This window comes from Bactrocera neohumeralis, chromosome 2 (assembly GCF_024586455.1).
Source record: "Bactrocera neohumeralis isolate Rockhampton chromosome 2, APGP_CSIRO_Bneo_wtdbg2-racon-allhic-juicebox.fasta_v2, whole genome shotgun sequence".
In the NCBI taxonomy this organism is placed as follows: domain Eukaryota; kingdom Metazoa; phylum Arthropoda; class Insecta; order Diptera; family Tephritidae; genus Bactrocera; species Bactrocera neohumeralis.
Genome location: NC_065919.1, coordinates 822,560 through 841,753, shown reverse-complemented (window position 1 = coordinate 841,753; position 19,194 = coordinate 822,560). Strand labels below are relative to the sequence as shown.

The 19,194-nt window shown below is 35.5% G+C and overlaps 3 protein-coding genes across 3 annotated transcripts; all 3 read left to right on the top strand.

Moving 5' to 3' along the window:
- Nucleotides 1-5,000: 5,000 nt before the first annotated feature.
- LOC126767600 (organic cation transporter-like protein) lies at nt 5,001-7,744 on the top strand. The gene is made up of 6 exons (XM_050485047.1): nt 5,001-5,289; nt 5,586-5,772; nt 6,081-6,339; nt 6,408-6,825; nt 6,899-7,405; nt 7,472-7,744. Exons 1-6 carry the CDS (start codon nt 5,147-5,149, stop codon nt 7,596-7,598), a joined length of 1,641 nt encoding a protein of 546 aa, XP_050341004.1. The 5' UTR covers nt 5,001-5,146; the 3' UTR covers nt 7,599-7,744.
- A 1,031-nt stretch (nt 7,745-8,775) lies between these two features.
- On the top strand, nt 8,776-12,195 carry LOC126750916 (organic cation transporter protein-like). The gene is made up of 6 exons (XM_050460712.1): nt 8,776-9,162; nt 10,008-10,194; nt 10,538-10,796; nt 10,855-11,272; nt 11,344-11,850; nt 11,920-12,195. Exons 1-6 carry the CDS (start codon nt 9,005-9,007, stop codon nt 12,035-12,037), a joined length of 1,647 nt encoding a protein of 548 aa, XP_050316669.1. The 5' UTR covers nt 8,776-9,004; the 3' UTR covers nt 12,038-12,195.
- Nucleotides 12,196-14,092: 1,897 nt separating this feature from the next.
- Nucleotides 14,093-19,174, top strand: LOC126750917 (organic cation transporter protein-like). The gene is made up of 6 exons (XM_050460713.1): nt 14,093-14,370; nt 16,847-17,033; nt 17,404-17,662; nt 17,755-18,172; nt 18,237-18,743; nt 18,815-19,174. Exons 1-6 carry the CDS (start codon nt 14,228-14,230, stop codon nt 18,936-18,938), a joined length of 1,638 nt encoding a protein of 545 aa, XP_050316670.1. The 5' UTR covers nt 14,093-14,227; the 3' UTR covers nt 18,939-19,174.
- The last annotated feature ends 20 nt before the right edge of the window (nt 19,175-19,194 follow it).

Sequence of the window (19,194 nt, the reverse complement as noted above, 5' to 3'; positions counted from 1 at the left end):
TGTGAAATGAAAGTAGTGGGTGGGATTTCATCGAAACTCCTCAACCTGTACCTCCTAAGGCCGCTGAGCACTGCAGCAGACACGCTATCACATTTGCCGCCTGCATCTGTGAACATACGAGTATACACACTTATGTACATATACATATAAATCCGCGTGTACGTGCAAATAATTTGTAAAATTATCAATCTCGGAAATGCGGTGATTTCGGCGCGCCAAATTATATACATATGTATGTACATATGAAGGTATGTGTGAGAGTGAATGTGACAATCGATTCTTATTAGTTTGTGATTTCGACTAACATCCCTTTTTTGTTGTTGTTTTTTATCTAATATATATTTATTCATCATATATTGTGTGCTATTAATATGTCTTCGCTGCGCCGCACGATCGCATGCCTTTGACAATTATCATTGTTTACATTATAATTTCACTGATTTTTACGTCAGAAATGAGTGTTTTGCGAATTATATACCATATATACAAACATATACAACCGTTATTCGATTAATAAATTCTTGACATCACATTAGCAATTAATTATTAATTTAAAAGTTTACATTGGCTATTTTATAGAAGAAATCTTTTTTTATTAAGTATTTAATTATGAAAAAAGTCCTTTTCTAGCTCAGAGGACTTCGAGCCGAACTACTAATGAATTCACAACCCTGTGAAAGGGATGTTTCGCCTTTTTGCTTTAGCTCGCCCTGAAACGGTTGTACTTTGGCTACCCGAAGGATACTTGGACTAGGACCGGAAGTCGTGAGCTGCTTGAGCCATATGTAAAAGAATTGTTTCTGGCCACTCCCAAATGAATGGCAATCAGAAAATTTTCCTCACTTTCGTGAACTTCTACACATGACTCCATCCTATTGATACCATCGGCCTCAACACCCGCGCCGTTAGTTCTGCTTTCTCCAGACTGGACAAGGAAGCAAGGCAAATGGGTCTGGGCAAGACGAAATATCTCCTGTCATTAAACAAACAGTCGTCGCACTCGCGACTTGGCTCTCACGTCACTGTTGACAGTCATAACTTTGAAGTTGTAGATAGTTTCGTATATTTGAGAACCAGCATAAACACCACCAACAATGTCAGCATGGAAATCTAACGCAGGATAACTCTTGCCAACAGGTGCTACTTCGGACTAAGTAGGCAATTGAAAAGTAAAGTCCTCTCTCGACGAACAAAAGCCAAACTCTATAAGTCGCTCATAATTCCCGTCCTGCCATATGGTGCAGAGGCTTGGACGATGACAACAACTGATGAGTCGACGTTGCGAGTTTTCGAGAGAAAGGTTCTGCGAAAGATTTATGGTCCTTTGCGCATTGGCCACGGCGAATATCGCATTCGATGGAACCATGAGCTGTACGAATTATTAAAAATAGTCTAACTATTTATAAATAATTGTCTTCGACTGTAATCTTGAATTAGTTTAAGAATATTTCAAATAAATCAAGTTTATTTTTTAATTACTACAAAATATCGGGTTACAATATACCCATATAGCATCACATATGTATATCGATGGAAGCAATCTTGGAGCTGTTTATACAATGATATAAGAAAGCATGAATACGGCAATGATCGCGACGGGATTGGTTGAAAAAAGCTCTTTAAGATCAGCGTTAATCGATAATATTTTATTTCCTCGACAATCTTGTTAAAGTGAACAGATTTATTACCAATCCGAAATGTGTCATTGTCGATAGCTTGTACATCGAGACGTTGTCACCACTATCGCTTGCGATATTTTCAACTGTTTTAAGTTTCATAATCGATAATTAATACTAACTTTAGTTTTATATTACTCAACTAATATGAAATGAGTTAGGTTGCACAATAGAAATCAAATCAATTAACTTATTTAAGATATATATTTAGAATGGGCATCATTTTAATTGCATTGAACTACGAGATAAATATTATGAATGAACTTTAGATTTCCTCGTTTGCTGTTTAATAGCTAAACAAGAATTCAAAAATGTACTTTACAAAGCCCAAATTACGGATATTGCTCAGTTGCGTGTTTCCATGCTTGGTGTCACAAAAATTGTTTGATATAAAACATTTTCTGCCAACAAATACTAACTGTTGAGACTTTCTATAACTGTCACTTGCTTGAATTCATGTAAGTAATCGCAGTTGCGGAGAAATAATTTCGTAAATGTGATATTCGCTCGATCTTATTTTCTGGCCTATAATTTAGCCCCAAAGCAATCTAGCTTCTCATGCGAATATGAAACGCATAGCATCAAATTCATAGCTGTATATATGTAAGTGATAGGCAATTTTATAGCTCCAGTAAATTACAAATTCACAAATTAGATGTTCATCGAATATGCAAAAATCTAAAAGAACTGAGAGAAAGAAGGTGAAATGCATAAGTGGAAACAAGCCTTCTTTGTGGTCAAATATTAAGGAAGTTTGTAACTTCGGTGGGATTCATTTTGTCAATAGTCCAAATGAAATCGATTCAGCGCAAAATTTAATTACATGTATAAATATGTATGACTGCAGATGGACTAACAAAGAAAAGTATATGTTTATTGGGTAGTCGAAAAAGTCCTTTCGTATTTTGTCAATAGATGTCTTTGCAGTCGCATATCTCCAGTGCATTCGGGGAAGTTGAAAAAAAGTTACAGCCGTCAAAAATGAGGGAAAATAATGAAAAAATTCGTTATATTTTGAAATTTTTGTATAAAAAAGGGAAGGCTTGCGAGGCATAGCCTTTAATGAAATTTGTGAAGTTTACAAATTTTAAGGAGACAATCCTGTATCAGTTCGATTTACACTGATTGAATAATGTCTCTAGCGGAAAAATGGCAAAAAGTGGTCGACCAAAATGGTACATATTTGTTTATTTATTTATTATATAAATATAAAAAAATAGGTTAAAAATTGATTAGAAATACGAAAAGTCTTTTCGACTACCTAATATAAATAGAGGAGTTTCTAATTCGTAATGAAAAGGCCATTAGATACTTTCGAATGAAGCAATTTAAAGGTTATTGTATGTATCAGAATGTCTCACCAAATATAAAATACACATATAGTTGATAATGTAATGGAAGATTTGAGTTCGAGCAGTTTAAAAAAGAAATTAAAAACCTATATTTGTATCGATATCGAGACTAGTCAAGTAAACTCATAACTTCCTCTACATGTTCTGAGCGTCATTGTATTTGATATTGAACAAGTGCATTTCCACCAATATTAAAAATGCTGAAGAACGCTTCCTCTTACTGAAATGTTACCAGCAACAGTTTTGTAAGATTTCTGAACTTATGTGTACATACGAGTATAAATTATTTTTAAGAAATTCAAAAATACTTAATTCGTAATTACTACTTTTTTAGAATTATAAGAAGAAATTGTTGAATATACGTAATACTATTAAATTAGAAAAAGTGCAAATCGTCACAAGTCATCCCTCAAAGTATGTTAAGCTTAGTAGCATTGCGGCGACATTGCCCAGCAGTGAATTTTACAGAAAACTTTTGTAGAAGCTTTTTAGAGCTCAAAAGTTTTGCGTAAATAAACAAGCTTTGTTACGAGATACTCATACAAAATTGTGTTGATTTACGTACTTACCAAATATAATTTAAAACGTGAAGGTCAATTGAACACTTACCCCTTAATAAAAAATGTAGAGAGTATATGCAAAATGCAGAAAAATGGCCTTCAATGCCCTTAGGGGTTATCTGCCTCACTGGCATGATATCTGGGCAAGGGTTGTGTTCGCATGTTTTGAAACATTTGGAAGCAAAGAAACACAAAAAGAGTTGCACAATTCTGCAATTCAGCAAATGCACGTATTTAATTCATATTCGCATTTCACACTTTGTACTCGCTTATCAATAGCAGTGTAAATAGTATAAACTCCGAATATTTGGTTAAAGAAATGCAGTGATTATAATGCACATATATATGTACATATACAAATGTATATAATATTTGGAATGTTGCGATAAAGTTGATACCGGCCTTTTATTGCACTTGAAAAGACTTAGTTAATTGCTTAACCTTGGCTAAAAAAAGCTAAGTGACTGAACTCATGTTTTGAAGAGGTTGTTCCCCTTTAAATCTCTGTCATCTCAAATCTTCCACAGTTGACATCGGATAAAAGCAAACTTTTTTTTTACAACCGAAAATCTATTTCAATCCACAAAAGTAAAATGTACAAAAGAAAACAAAACAGTTTGGACTCTCTACAGTAATAAAAGCACATTCAGTTAACGCAAATAGCATTTAAAATATTATACATACTTAATGATTTAATAAATTATTTTTTTGTACATATTTTTTATGCATATTATTACGAATACTCGTCGTAGATAGCACTTACACACATGTCGCGCCGCCCACTTCTAAGAGCAATCATTCAAAATAGGTAAACCATCCTTTCTTTCTCATAAATTTCAATAAAACTCTGTAAATATTTGTAACGCAAACTTTTATTTTATTAAGAATATTTTCAGACTCCCTCTTCATGTGAATAAAAAACATGACAACATGACAAAGCATTATAAAAACCTATAAAAAGTCCAGTTAGATTATTTCGAAATACAAAACAAATAAGGCATCTACGCAAATCACCAATTATAGTCACAATGCATAACAAGAGTTTATTGGCGCGACTTTCAGATAATTATCAAGAAGCTCGTTTTATCCGTTGTGTATCCCGCAATGCATTTCAGCAAAATTTCTAACGCAAAGCAAAGAAAATTTCGGATCCATATATCCAGATATCTTAGCTAACACATTTCTGCTTGAAAGTAGTGTTCATATGCGCCCTAGAAAACTTAAAGGAAAACGTGGCCCAAAACCTTCTTGGCAATTCGTGCGGCGCACTCGCATTTGCAGTTATGATAAGAGTATGTATATTTAGAGATTTTCACAAGATATTAGGCAATATACATAGTATGTATCTTAGCTCATGTGGCAAAAGGGGCAGAAAGCAATTCGTTTGGCATTTAAAACTGCAACTGCCATCACTTTCGAAAAGTTTCACCTTGGCCATGGGAAAAGTTACAGACTGCTCTCCGGCATATGCAAATTGTATTCGAAAATAGTTTTTAAAACGTATAAAATTTGGAAAACTTAAATCTTATGATATTTACCATAGTGTGAACCTGTGGCAATGGATTTCGATGCAGTTCTGGTGAAGTGCGGCAATTTCGGGCGTTATCAATTGGTGTTATTGCTTTTTTACGGCTGCACAAATATTCTATCGTCGCTGCATTATTTTGCGCAAACGATTATTAGTTTTACCCCTGAGCATTGGTGAGTTTAAGAAGTTCGAAGTCTCAAAATTACAGAGTTCAGTCACTTAGAACTATAATTAAGCTCAGATGTAGCATGGGTTTCGATATGGATGAATCACAAAAGTAATATCTCAAGTTGCGCCCAACAGTGTAGCATTGAAAATTACCTATCCTTGAAGTTTCGGGCCACTACCCAAAGCAGGCTCGATAATGGCTGCTAAGGCTCTGACTTAGTAAGAAAATAGGGAAAACTTCAAAGTGAACAGTGAAGAAAATTTAATTCATAAAATAACCGCAACTTTATCGAAACTTCAGGTGCTATCACGAGAAGTTAGCCAACGCCAGTACTTCATACGTACGCAGCATTTATGCGCAAACCGCAAATCCGCAGTGCACTCTGCTGGAAGATATCGTCGACGATCAGCCGATAGTTGCGGCGGTGGGTAAATGCACTGAATGGATCTATGCATATGATCGTGGCTACCGCAGCATAACCACAGATGTAAGTTAAGAAATACAATAATAAATACTAAATCGATTTTTTTCCATTAACGCATTTCCTCAATTATTAACATTTTCTGCAAAAATAGTTTTGACAATTAAATTGAAAAACGCAGAATATCCTTTAGTTTGTTTTTTGTTAGAATTAGCATTAACATTGTATCTTTAAAAAATTTCAAATTTACTTAACGGCATAAAGAGGTACATTGTTCAAAAAACAACTCAACGACCATTTGGATGAAAAAGAAGAATTCATCATCATTTCCCATTGCTAATTTAACCATTTAATTTTTTTTTTTTAATTTTCAGCTCAATTGGATTTGTAATGATGCGTACCAAGCTGCTACAGGTCAGTCATTCTTCTTTTTGGGTTCTATCATTGGCACAATATTCTTTGGATTTCTGGCTGATAAAATTGGACGCTTGCCAGCGCTGATCTGCACAACATTGGCTGGCGCTTTTGGTGACTTTTTAACCTCCTTTGTAACATCACTGCCTGCGTTCGCATTGTTCCGCTTTGTATCGGGTCTATCGAATGATACGATATTCTACCTCATGTACATAATGGGTGAGTAGCAGAAGTGTACTACACTATGAATCGTGTATTTAAAGTTCTTCTTGCTTATTCCTACGAAGTTTTCGAGTACTTGAGCCCAGAAAAGCGCACATTCGGTCTGAATGTTATAACAGCGTTTTTCTATTGTTTTGGCTTGATTTTGTCACCTTGGTATGCCATTTGGGTGGGATCATGGCGTTATTACCTCTATATCGCTTCTCTGCCCGCGTTGATTGTGCTGATCTATCCCTTATTCATTTGCGAAAGCGCGCAGTGGTTGATTGCAACTGAACGTTACGATCGAGCTGTAAATTGTTTGAGGCGTGTTGCGAAATTCAACAAGCGCATAGTTGAAGAGGAAGTATTCACGCAATTTCGGGCATACTATGAGGAGAAAGTGGCTTTGGATAAAAAGTTCAACAGAAATGAAGACACTTTCTGGGGAATGTTCCGTACGCCGAGACTACGAAAATTCACCATCATACTGTTATTGAAGTCGTAAGTGACAAAATCGAAATAAGTATGAATCTTATTTTGCACTGTTAACAAAAAAATAACTCTTGCACCATAGCATGATCGTCACAATCTCTTTTGACGTGATCAGCCGCAATATGGAAGGTTTAGGCTCCTCACCCTTCACGCTATTCTCTGTCTCCTCTCTCGCGTATATCCCAGGCGGTCTGACAATAATTTTCCTGCAAAATCGCATAGGACGGAAAGGCATGGCATTCGGTTCGCTCTTCGTTAGTGCGATCATAGTCACTGTAACGGGCTTTATGATCGCTTTTCTTGATCCTGAGAAGAATACCGTGCTGCTAGCAATTATGGTTGCTCTGGGTCGATATGGTGTGATTGTAAGTTATGATGCAGAAGCACAATATGCCGCAGAATTCATACCAACGACAGTACGTGGGCGTGGCCTAGCGAACATTCATGTGATCGGCTATGGTTTTGCTATGCTTAGTTCATATGTCATTTATTTGGGTCTCTACTTCAAGCCGTTGCCATCGATTGTTATTTCGGCGGTAATGGTGTGTGGCGCGCTACTCTGCCTGGCACTGCCGGAGACCTTAAATCAGTAAGTAGAGAATAATTATAATACTAATTAAAATATATTGGAATTTCATTCCCTTTTTACTTTCAGGAAACTACCAGAAACCCTTAAGGACGGCGAAGACTTTGCAAGACACCAACGCTGGTACTACTTCCCTTGCTTTAATCGAGTACAAACTAATAACAATGATGTCGTTGAGAAGCAGGATACTCATTAGATAAACATAGTATCTCAATTTATACTTTATATTTTTATTCAAGGTTTGCATCGATTTATTTACATTTACAAAAGTGAAACTTACTATTTCGATATTTTCCTTTATACTATAAGATAACTAATAAAAAAAGTAGTCGTTTAATGAAATACCCTGAACACTTTAAAGGCATCAGAATTTGCCAATTGTAATATTTTCATTGGTACTATAACCGGCTTTCCATCCAGAACGAAAACGAAAACATGAAGTACCAAAATATAACGGCAAACAAGTGAAGTCTGATAGGAGCCCAAATATAATACATACATAGACATCAGTCACATTTACCATATTAGTATTCTTCTACAGCTTTTCTCATTGGCGCCAAGTTCTTAATTGACTTCAATTTTAACACATAGGAGACTGACTTTTAATATACACATCAACATGAGAACATGCAAATTACTTGTATTTGTTTGCTAAAATAATTGATTCAATCGAATTAATTGTGAAATCATAGAGAATTCCGTTATAAAACTTTCTATGTAGGAGACCAACGGGCATATGTTGAGATGCAGGGAAAGCTGTTATGATGCAAACAAAAACTGAAACCACTCTCAAAATGGCTACACATAGTTTAAGTAAAGTTTATGTGAATGAGTGTGACGAATCGAAATCCCAACTTCCGAGCCAAAATTCACATTGTGCTTAAAAATTTCAACTTTATAGCGAGAAAGGAGATCCGAAACAGGAAGACGGAACAAAAACATCTACTTGGACCAGCATGTTTTTTTACTAAATATGCCTCTGGGGATTGTATATTACTTGAATCGTATTCTAAAACAAAGAAATAAAAATCAAAGCTGCGATCTCTTTAAATTAGCATGGCTTCAAATTATCGAAATAAGGATGAAATAGGTATTCTCAATTCATGCGAAAGCGTCAGCTACGTTCACATACGCCCACCCGCACAAACTTAAATACTGCAAGCAAGAATGGGATTATGTAAAAGTATTTGGCAATATAATAAAAAGTATAAATACTGTTGATGTTTGCGCTTTAGAAACGCTAACGAAAACAAAAGCGAAATCATGTTCTTTTTACTTTTGTCTAGCAACAAAGTGTCACCACAATAAAGGCATATGTATGTAAGCAAGCACTTTAGTAGCAACATTGCTTAAATGCCGAAGGGTCGGCGAGAGTGCGCCGCAGTCGAAAGCCGCCGAGACAACCGATCGTATATAAAAGCTGAAGCAGACGTTCTGAAAGGTTTTGTGACTTTCAGGAATGTCGGCGAACGGAGTGTAGAAGTGTGTGTGTGTAACGAAGACAAAATAAGGATATATTATATGTGTATATATATAAGGAGAACAAATTCATAATCTTCAAGTTGTTCAAATTGGAAAACTAATAATCCAAAAATTAAGAAAATGGGTTTGCCGGTAATGGATTTTGACGCGGTTTTAAAGAAGTGTGGCAATTTTGGGCGCTTTCAATTTCTCATAATGCTATGCTTTGGACTTACAAATCTTCTCTCATCGATGCATTACTTTGCACAAACAATAATCAGTTTTACGCCAGAACACTGGTAAGGGAGGAAACCATAGATGGAAATGAAGTGCTTGGCTAATGAATGTAAGGGGAGGTCAGGAAGTGTTCTGCGAGTATTTTCAAAGTTATGTAAGCAGTTTACCTGAGTTAATCCTACTAAGTGCCAGCTGGTTAATGTTTTATATGAAAAATTTGCTTTGATATGAATTTTTCGCCGTGCTATTGAAGTTTCAAGTTTGAGATTAAAAGGAGCTGCTAAAATCTTTTCTAACTACGCTTTTTGATGAAAAATAGTTAATATTAAGCCCATTATAATAAGCCCATCAAAATATTAGAGAATATAATTCTGCATTAATTATGAAGAAAAAGCAATGATCATTCACATTGCAGGCTCAAATCAACAATAAATGCTAACTAAAGTGCAATAAAAAAATTTTAATGGCAATATTCAATTCACAATATAGTGTAATAACTTATTAGCAAAGTTTTTTCAAAATACACATGCGTATACATATATTTTATTTGACCGTGACCTAGAGTCTATGTTCCCTTATCTGTGGCATTAAACACAAATAAACGTAAATGAGAAAATTAGTACAAAAAGCGTTTAAATATTGTAGTTCAATAATTATTTTCAATATTCTTCCAGATTTATTCATTTCTTTGTACAATTTTGGAATAACATTTTAGTTGTTTAAACAAAACTAAAGTAAATTGTATGTGAGCTTGCCTGCGATAGTCGATACATTTTGCTGTCGTGCTATTTCAGAAAACAGCCACTTAACTAACCTCCAACAGTCACTTGCCCTTCACTATAGTTTCCTGTGGAACATTTTAGATTCAGCTGCGCAAATACGTAAATATTTATTGTTTTCTAACTAGGTGTTACCATGAAAAGTTGTCAAATGCCAGTTTCGTTGAAATTCGCGCTGTCTACGCACAAACGGCCAATCCACATTGCACCATGTTAGATGACATAGTCGGCGGTCAGCCAATTGTTGCCGAACTCGGTAAATGCCAGCGGTGGATATATGAATATGAAAGTGGTTATAAAAGCGTTACATCAGATGTAAGTAGGTCATTAATTTATTTGCTACTTCAATTGTCTTAAAAGAGAATAAGATGATGATTATTAAACGAAAGGGGATTAATCGCGGTCGTCGTGATAGTTGCTTGCTCAAATTGTCTGCATCTGATGAATGCGCTCAAATGTATGCAACAATTATTGTGTCCATTGGTTCAAACAGTTAAAATAATATAAATAAAAAACAAATACTGTTCTACAATGAATATCATAATTCAATTTTCTACTGCAGTAAAATTAAAAATTCTATTCATAATCAGTATTAAAATACTACAGTTTTGTGCATTCATTTATTCTTAAATTATATTATCCATTTGTTCACCTGCAGCTAAACTGGGTATGTGAAGAGTCCATACAATCCGCAGTGGGACAATCACTATTCTTTGTGGGTTCTGTGATAGGCACGGTATTCTTCGGGTTCCTGGCAGACAAAGTCGGACGACTCCCTGCGTTGATCTGCACCACACTTACTGGCGCTACAGGCGACTTTCTCACAACTTTTTCCACCAATTTGCCACTGTATGCACTCTTTCGCTTTATCTCAGGCTTATCCACAGACACATTTTACTATCTGATGTATATAATGGGTAAGGAGGTGTTTCATTTTTCATTTAATATATCTGTACATGATTTTATTTATTTCAGTCTTCGAATACTTAAGTCCAAGAAAACGTACACTTGGTCTGAACATGGTCACCGGCATATTCTACTTCCTTGGCTTGGCCTTGGCACCCTGGTTTGCGCTGTGGTCAGGTTCATGGCGTAACTACTTATACATCGCTTCAGTACCGGCCGTAATTGTGCTATTGTACCCCTTTTTAATTTGTGAAAGCGCACAATGGCTGATGGCAACACACCAATACGATCGCGCGGTTAAATGTCTCAAACATGTTGCCAAAATCAATAAACGCGAAGTGAAAGATGAAATTTTCGATGAATACATAGCACACTACAAGCAAACGACAAGTGACGAACTCGCGAAGAAAACCAACAAAGACACATTTTGGGGCATGTTTCGCACACCACGTTTGCGCAAATTCACCATTTTGATGTTGTTGAAGAAGTAGGTGAAAGTCTTCTTTTATTTGCTACTCATTATTTTTCTATCTCTGATACTCTCTCATTCCAATGCAGCATGTTTCTAGCGCTCGCACTTGATGTAATCAGCCGTAATATGGAAGGCATGGGCAGCTCGCCATTCACACTGTTTTCGGCCACTTCAGTGGTGTACGTTATGGGCAGTTTAACCATCATCCTGCTGCAAAATCGTATAGGTCGCAAGGGAATGGCCTTCAGTACGCTGCTAGTGAGCTCAATAATCATTGCGGCTACCGGTTTTCTGATTGCCTTTACAGAAACGCAGAAAAACGCTTTACTTCTTGCGATTATGGTCGGTCTGGGTCGTTATGGCGTCGTCGTGAGCTATGAAGCGGAGGCACAATACTCTTCTGAATTTATACCGACCACCGTACGTGGTCGTGGCATGGCCAATATACATGTTGCGGGATTCGCTTTTACCAGTCTGAACTCATATGTGATATATTTAGGTTATTTCTATAAACCGCTCCCGTCGATCTTCATATCGGGTATAATGTTAATAGCCGCTCTTTTATGCCTAGCGCTGCCTGAGACCATGAATCAGTAAGTAAATAATTTATGTATATTTGTTTTTTTTTTTTTTGTTTTTGTAACTATTTTCTATCTCTACAGAAAGTTACCGCAAACTTTGAAGGATGGCGAGGAGTTTGCTCGCCATCAGCGCTGGTACTATTTTATATGTTTCGACAAAAAAACGAACAGGAAGGAAGCTGAAGGGAATAATGGTTGAATGGGTATATGGATTATAATTATGTATTATAATTAATGCAATTTGCAATGGTTAATCATTCCGTTTTCATATGTATTAATCTTAAAGACTTTAGAGAGGAAAGATTTATGTATAGATTTGTGTATAGAATTAAATAAATTTTTGTAGTCATTTAGAAATTAGTAGGATTTCTATGTTTCCGTTAGCAAATACGGCATGGCCAATAAGTACTCACAATCACAATATACTATTTAAAAAGGATTTACACGGTTTCTTTTTACACGGATTTGAAGTTATACGGTTGAGAAAACATTTTTTTGGTAAAAAATTTTAATCTACTTCGGTTTCAAAATTACTGTCTTGTAATTATGTTTGCTTTTACCACACCTAGCACCATTGTTGAAATGAACATACATAGTAGTGACTGGAAAATCCCCTTATTCGAGAACTCTTACCTACACATTTTGTTCGCATGATATTTACATTGCTGAAATGGATATCTCCAGCCATGATACCGACTATAGTCCAGTTCGTCGCAAACAATTGCGCTCGTTGTCAAGTAGCGACTAATTATTATGTAGCTATGTAAATATTGTTTCTTTATTTTTATTCTAATTTTTCTGTTCTTAGTTATGGATTAACAGATTTCTTTTGTTTTTTGCATGCTCTACAATTTTTCACCTGTATCAATTATGTATATTAAGTTTTAACGCTCAATAAAATGCTATAAGAACATACAATTTGTATGCATATCTGAAATTTTATTGTTTTCAACTTTTTTTACGCGGTTTTTCGAAGTAAATATAGTTCTTTATTTCATCTTACACGGTTTTCAGATGACATGGAAAGTATCCCCCCTTTTACTATAGGAAACGCCTCTTTTTTTACACGGATTTCTGAGGAACGTATCTACAGTGTAAAAAAAGAGTTGGGTGTAGTTCTTACCAAAAAAACACTTCATATCAGCGCTGATTAATCAGTTGAACAATAAATTTAATTTCGTTTTATCTGAGGCTCGACTAATGCCGCATTTAGCTCACAATTGAAAATAAAGCTGAGGAAATTGTCTGAAACCAGTTGTTTATGCATTGCTCTCCGAACTCATTGAATTTAAAAAAAAACTTGTTCCAAATATCACAATTCATATACTGAATCATGATTATAGCTTGAATAAGCATTTTAATTAGCTAATCTAGACACACTTCATACATACAATTAAGGATTATTACAAAATTTTACCCAAGCACAACTTTGTTGCACTAAAGGTCAGAACCGCTCTACCATAAACTCTAATCTCGCTCGTCATTAGACTCGATTATGCGAGTAATATCTTTCGTAAAGAATGAGATTTCCGGGAACTTCCATAGGAATCTTGGAAATTATGCGAAACCGGTAGCAAGCTCCTCAAATGCAACATTTTAACTCCTTTCTCTCCCATAGCCGTTAGGTCGCACAATTTGGTATCAACTGCTGAATACTCTCAAAGAAGTATGCCATAATAAGCGAGGGCACCAAACTTGCCTATTTACGCGAATCTCGCACGGCCTTACTTATTTTATAAGATTTTATATGCATGTGCAAATGCATCTTAGAAAACCAGAATTTAAATTTCATACATCGTTTTCCAAACACATACTCACACTCTCCTGTAAGTTTAGTAATGTTTAGATCTTTACTGTATGACAATAATAATTAAGAATATTGCAAAAAGTTATTTATTCAAAAACATTTGAGAAGAGACCACAACACTTGTAGGCTCGCTCTCACTGAACTTAAAAATGGAGATTAAAAGCTATGAGCAATCGGAAGAATACACATTCTGTTGTTCCATCTCGTGGAATAAATTATCACTGGCAATCACATTGCGCAACGGCGACTCGCAAATAATATTGCTCGATGTAATTTCGATTTTCAGCTAAATGTGTGTGATCATTTTATACAACGGTTTTGCTCATTTCTTAAATGAATCTTTATAGATAAATGCTTCTGTTACAAAATTCTCCCATAAACAGTTTCTGCTCTTGGCGCAAGCAAAAGCCTGTTGCACTCGCTACGACCATATATAAGCAGATGTTCAGGTATTGAAACATTTGATCACTCTAGGGAAGTGCTGGTGTATCGTATTTACGCTTAACGGCGCATAACAATTACAAACAGGCAAAAGTATAAACCTGAAAATTTTTAAAACGCTAAAATAAAATAGCAAATGAGATGGATTTCGATGCTGTGTTAAAGAAATGTGGCAATTTCGGGCGGTTCCAGTTTCTGGTCCTGCTATGTTTCAGTCTGACTAACCTCCTTTCATCGGTGCATTACTTTGCGCAAACGATAATTAGTTTCACGCCGAAGCACTGGTAAGTGGCAACCAATGCGGATAGCAAATACAAAAGAAGTGCAATTAAAAATTATTAGACAGTGCAATTGTTTAGTGATCGTTAGTGGTGCATATCAATCGTTAGCAAGATAAATTTAAATGTGCTATTATGCAACATAATTGTGTTTGTGCGCGGATAATTCAATTTTTATGTCATCATGGTTTCAAAAATAAATTTTATAATTTTCACTTCATGTTAACGTGTTGGATAGATCCAACCCATAAGTGAATTGGATTCTCTTCCTTTAGCCATATTTAATAAAAATTGAACATTTGCTCCCATTTATTCAGAACCAAAATTAATCAGTATTAAAAATTTGTCTTATTATAATAGACCAGGGTAAATAATTTTTGAAAAAAAGAAAGTTGAAATAATAAACATTAATGGAAAAATAATTTATGGGCTTTTTTAAAAAATATATAATTTGCATTGAGATTTTTTTATTGAAAATTAGCTTTTTCGATATTATGTACTAAAAACACAGTATGTTTGGAACATAAGAAGGTAAGTCTCCACCAAATTTCGCGAAAGAAATTTTTTCAGAAAAAGTCAGCCACGCTCCTATCCTCCTATGTCTTAAATATATATTGTAATGTTAAATGCCTTCACAGATATAAAACAGCAATTTTACAAATCTTATTTACATTATGCCAACGACAACGACAACGAGAATAGGCCCGAATATCTCATTGCTTTTGGCAGTATAAAAAACAACAAATAAAGTTAACTTACATAGGTTGCACCGAAGCCATAGTACCCTCCACAAATACAAAAGTTTTCTTTTCAATGACTTGATTTTGATCGACCAGTTTGTATGGCTGCTATATATAGTATATGCTATAGTGGTGCGATATCTGCGGTTCCGAAAAATTAGCAGTTTCTTGGAGAGAAAAGTATCTGAGCAAAATTTCTGTTCTCGAAAACTGAAGTAAGGGGTTGAGTATATACAGACAGCCGGGCAGACGGACGGATGAACACTGCGACCATTTATGTATTGTTTTATGGGGTCTCCGATAGATAACCCTGTCGAGTGTATAAGCATAAAATAAATTGATGTTGACGACTGAAACGGTTTGGGGTAATACTTTGATTTTGATGTCACCAAACGACATAATTTTTTGTTCCTTTTCGTAAATGTGACCGAAAGTATTTTACTATGAACTAATATGAAGTTGTCCTAGTTTCCAAACTATAGACGGTGTTTGCTTAATTTTATTAACGTAAGTTTCCATATCTTTATATATAAAAATTAAGTGTCACGTTGTTTGTCCGCGATGGACTCCTAAACAACTGGACAGATTTTAGCAAAATTTAGCACCCTGCGTTCAGTTCGAACCAACTTAGAAGATAGGATAGTAAAAACAACTCCAAATAAAGAATACAGTGAGAGCTCACTTAAATGGACGCGCTATTAAGCGGACATCTTCATTAACCATACACATAGTTGATGTTTATTAAGTACATTTTATTAAGCGGACAACTCTATTAACTGAACAGAAAGGCTGGTAGCCAGACATTGAAAAAGCAGCCTTCAATTCGCTATTTTTTCCAATGAAATTTATTTGTACATATACATACATATTCAAAATTAAACCTCAAGTACAGTCCCTTGCATTCTTATACCGACAAAAACGCTATCGCCTTTATTCGTAAATAAATGTTCACTGTATTAAATAGTTTATTTTATGAATAATAGTATAAAATGTATACCACAGCAACGCGTGGTCGAGTTCACTATAAATAAACACGTTCAATTACGATAAAAATAAAAAATATATATCTAAATTATTTGCAATATATTTATTAGCCTTTCTAGATTGCTCGTAAGATACGATTTCGAATTATTACACATTTTTCGCATTAGTAATGTTTCATTGCTCAGTGAAAGAGAATCGAATAGCACCTTTCTAATCGGAGAATTAGCGAACAGATATACAGACATAGCTTAAGAAATCAACTTAAAAAATCAAGAGCTGTGAATAGCAAGACCAGGCGACCAAAACAATTACCTCCACCGATTTTTTTTAAGAATAAAAACAGTTTATTAAAAAAAAATTGTTAAAATGTCCGAACACTCTACAAAGGAGGCGTTCTACGCGTATATCACTTTTTGAGAAGCTGCGCGTAGAAGATATTAGATTTGAGAAAATAAATCTAGATTATATATGGAGGAGAGCTGAAGAAATAGGAAGCAAATCCAGGAGCTCGAAAAGGAAATAATTTCCAAAGAGATGGCCATAAAGGCTGGAAGAAATTTAGCTTTATATTTTTTTTATCGATTATTTAATGTCATTACACTCAACAGTTAGGTGAATATCAACTTTTGTACTTGTTTGTGTTTAAGAATTCGCATTAGCTTGACTAAAGCCATAATGCGTCACAATATTTGTACTGCAGCAGATCAAAATGGGATGTAATATTTTCTTAATAAATAATAAAATAAATTAAATATCAGGTGTTACCATGAAAAGCTGTCAAATGCCAGTTTCGATGAAATTCGCGCTGTCTACGCACAAACGACTGATCCACATTGCACCCTGCTAGATGACATAGTCGATGGCCAGCCGATTGTAGCGGAAGTCGGTAAATGCCGGAGGTGGATATATGAATATGAAAGTGGTTATATAAGCGTTACATCAGATGTAAGTACGGCCATGATTTTATTTACTACTTAAATGTCTTGTCTTAAAAGAGAATAGGATATGATGGTAATTAAAAAAAGAGATGGAAACTCGCTCAAATTGTCCGCTTCTGACGAGTGCGCACAAATGTATGCTATGATTTCCCTGTATACTGTGTAGTGTATAGAGACCACTGGATGAATTTATTAATTTCTTATACCTCTTCTATTCACATGTACACATATAAATTATATTATATACATTTGTATACAGACATGCAAATCAGCGAGCGTTTTTATTAATTACCGCAAATTCGTACATAAAGATTTTGTCACGTTTGTAAAAAATACCAAGCTAAACTACATCCTTATACATATGTATATTGTTTCAGCTTAACTGGGTATGTGAAGAAGCTATACAATCTGCGATCGGACAATCTCTCTACTTTGTGGGATCTGTCATCGGTACGGTTTTCTTCGGATATCTCGCAGACAAAATCGGTCGACTCCCTGCGTTGATCTGCACCACACTTACTGGAGCGATAGGCGACTTTCTCACAACTTTTTCCACCAATTTGCCAATATATTCTATTTTTCGATTCATTTCGGGCTTATCCACGGACACATTTTACTATCTGATGTACATAATGGGTAAGTTAATGGTCATCAAGTATAAAAAAGGGACTTAGCCTCGATTTCTGCGGTTATTGCCTTGTATATTTAGGAAAATTTTTATTTTTCAGTCTTCGAGTATCTTAGTCCAAATAAGCGTACACTCGGTCTAAATATGGTAACTGGTATATTCTATTTCCTTGGTTTGGCTTTGTCCCCCTGGTATGCACTATGGTCAGGTTCATGGCGTGGCTATCTGTACATCGCATCTGTACCGGCTCTACTTGTTCTAGTATACCCGTTTTTAATTTGTGAAAGCGCGCAATGGCTGATAGCAACACAGCAATATGATCGCGCGGTTAAATGTCTCAAACATGTTGCCAAAATCAATAAACGCGAGGTGAAAGACGAGGTTTTCGATGAATTCATAGCACACTGTAAGCAAAAGACAAGTGAAGAACTCACGAAGAAAGCTAATAAAGACACATTTTGGGGCATGTTTCGCACACCACGTTTGCGCAAATTCGCCATTTTGATGTTGTTGAAGAAGTATGTGAAATATCTCTACTTTATCTCTCAACTCTCTAAAACTCTCTCTCTCATTGTAATGCAGCATATTTCTGGCACTCGCGCTGGATGTGATCAGCCGCAATATGGAAGGCATGGGCAGCTCGCCATTCGTACTTTTCTCGACCACTTCGGTTGTATATGTTGTGGGAGGTTTAACTATAATCTTGCTACAAAATCACATAGGTCGCAAGGGGATGGCCTTCAGCACCTTCTTAGTCAGTGCCATTATTATCGGCGCTAACAGTATCCTCATCGCTTTACTTGAAACCGAGCGACATGCTCTACTCTTCGCTATTATGACTGGTCTCGGCCGTTACGGCGTTGTCGTGAGCTACGAGGCGGAAACACAATATTCCTCCGAATTCCTACCAACCACCGTACGTGGCCGTGGCATGGCCAATATACATGTGGCTGGTTTCGCTTTTACCAGCCTACATTCCTATGTTATATATTTAGGTTATTTCTACAAACCCCTTCCGTCGATCTGCATATCTTTAGTAATGTTCCTTGCAGCATTATTGTGCCTCTCACTGCCAGAGACCATGAATCAGTAAGTAATCTTAAATATGTAACATGTGTTTATTTGATTTCTAAATTATATATAACTTGCCATCACCACAGAAAACTACCGCAAACTTTGAAAGATGGTGAGGACTTTGCGCGAAATCAGCGCTGGTACTATTTTGTTTGCTTCGATAAGACGTTAAGCAAGATGGACGGTGATGTCAGCAATGACAGTCATTGAGATATAGAAAATTGATAAGTGATTGTTTTGCTAATAATACCTAAGGTTTGTTATTCGCATTGAATGAGTGTTTAATATATTTTTTTTATGAAGTTGAACATGGAAATTGTAAATTTTATTCAAATATATGAATATGCAGACGTTTGTAAGCTTATAACTTGATAACTTTGTTTGTATTCTCTCAAGAAAATTTAAGAAATAAAGTCATAAATGCTGACAGGATTTTAGAATATTAATATATCTGAATAATTATTGT

Coding starts and splice junctions, on each gene's coding strand:
- LOC126767600 (XM_050485047.1), top strand. CDS start 5,147: ATGGATTTCGATGCAGTTCTGGTGAAGTGCGGCAATTTCGGGCGTTAT. Junction 6,340..6,407: donor CTACCTCATGTACATAATGG/GTGAGTAGCAGA, acceptor ATTCCTACGAAG/TTTTCGAGTACTTGAGCCCA. Junction 6,826..6,898: donor ATCATACTGTTATTGAAGTC/GTAAGTGACAAA, acceptor CTTGCACCATAG/CATGATCGTCACAATCTCTT.
- LOC126750916 (XM_050460712.1), top strand. CDS start 9,005: ATGGGTTTGCCGGTAATGGATTTTGACGCGGTTTTAAAGAAGTGTGGC. Junction 9,163..10,007: donor AGTTTTACGCCAGAACACTG/GTAAGGGAGGAA, acceptor TTTTCTAACTAG/GTGTTACCATGAAAAGTTGT. Junction 11,851..11,919: donor CTGCCTGAGACCATGAATCA/GTAAGTAAATAA, acceptor CTATCTCTACAG/AAAGTTACCGCAAACTTTGA.
- LOC126750917 (XM_050460713.1), top strand. CDS start 14,228: ATGGATTTCGATGCTGTGTTAAAGAAATGTGGCAATTTCGGGCGGTTC. Junction 17,034..17,403: donor ATATAAGCGTTACATCAGAT/GTAAGTACGGCC, acceptor ATATTGTTTCAG/CTTAACTGGGTATGTGAAGA. Junction 18,744..18,814: donor CTGCCAGAGACCATGAATCA/GTAAGTAATCTT, acceptor CCATCACCACAG/AAAACTACCGCAAACTTTGA.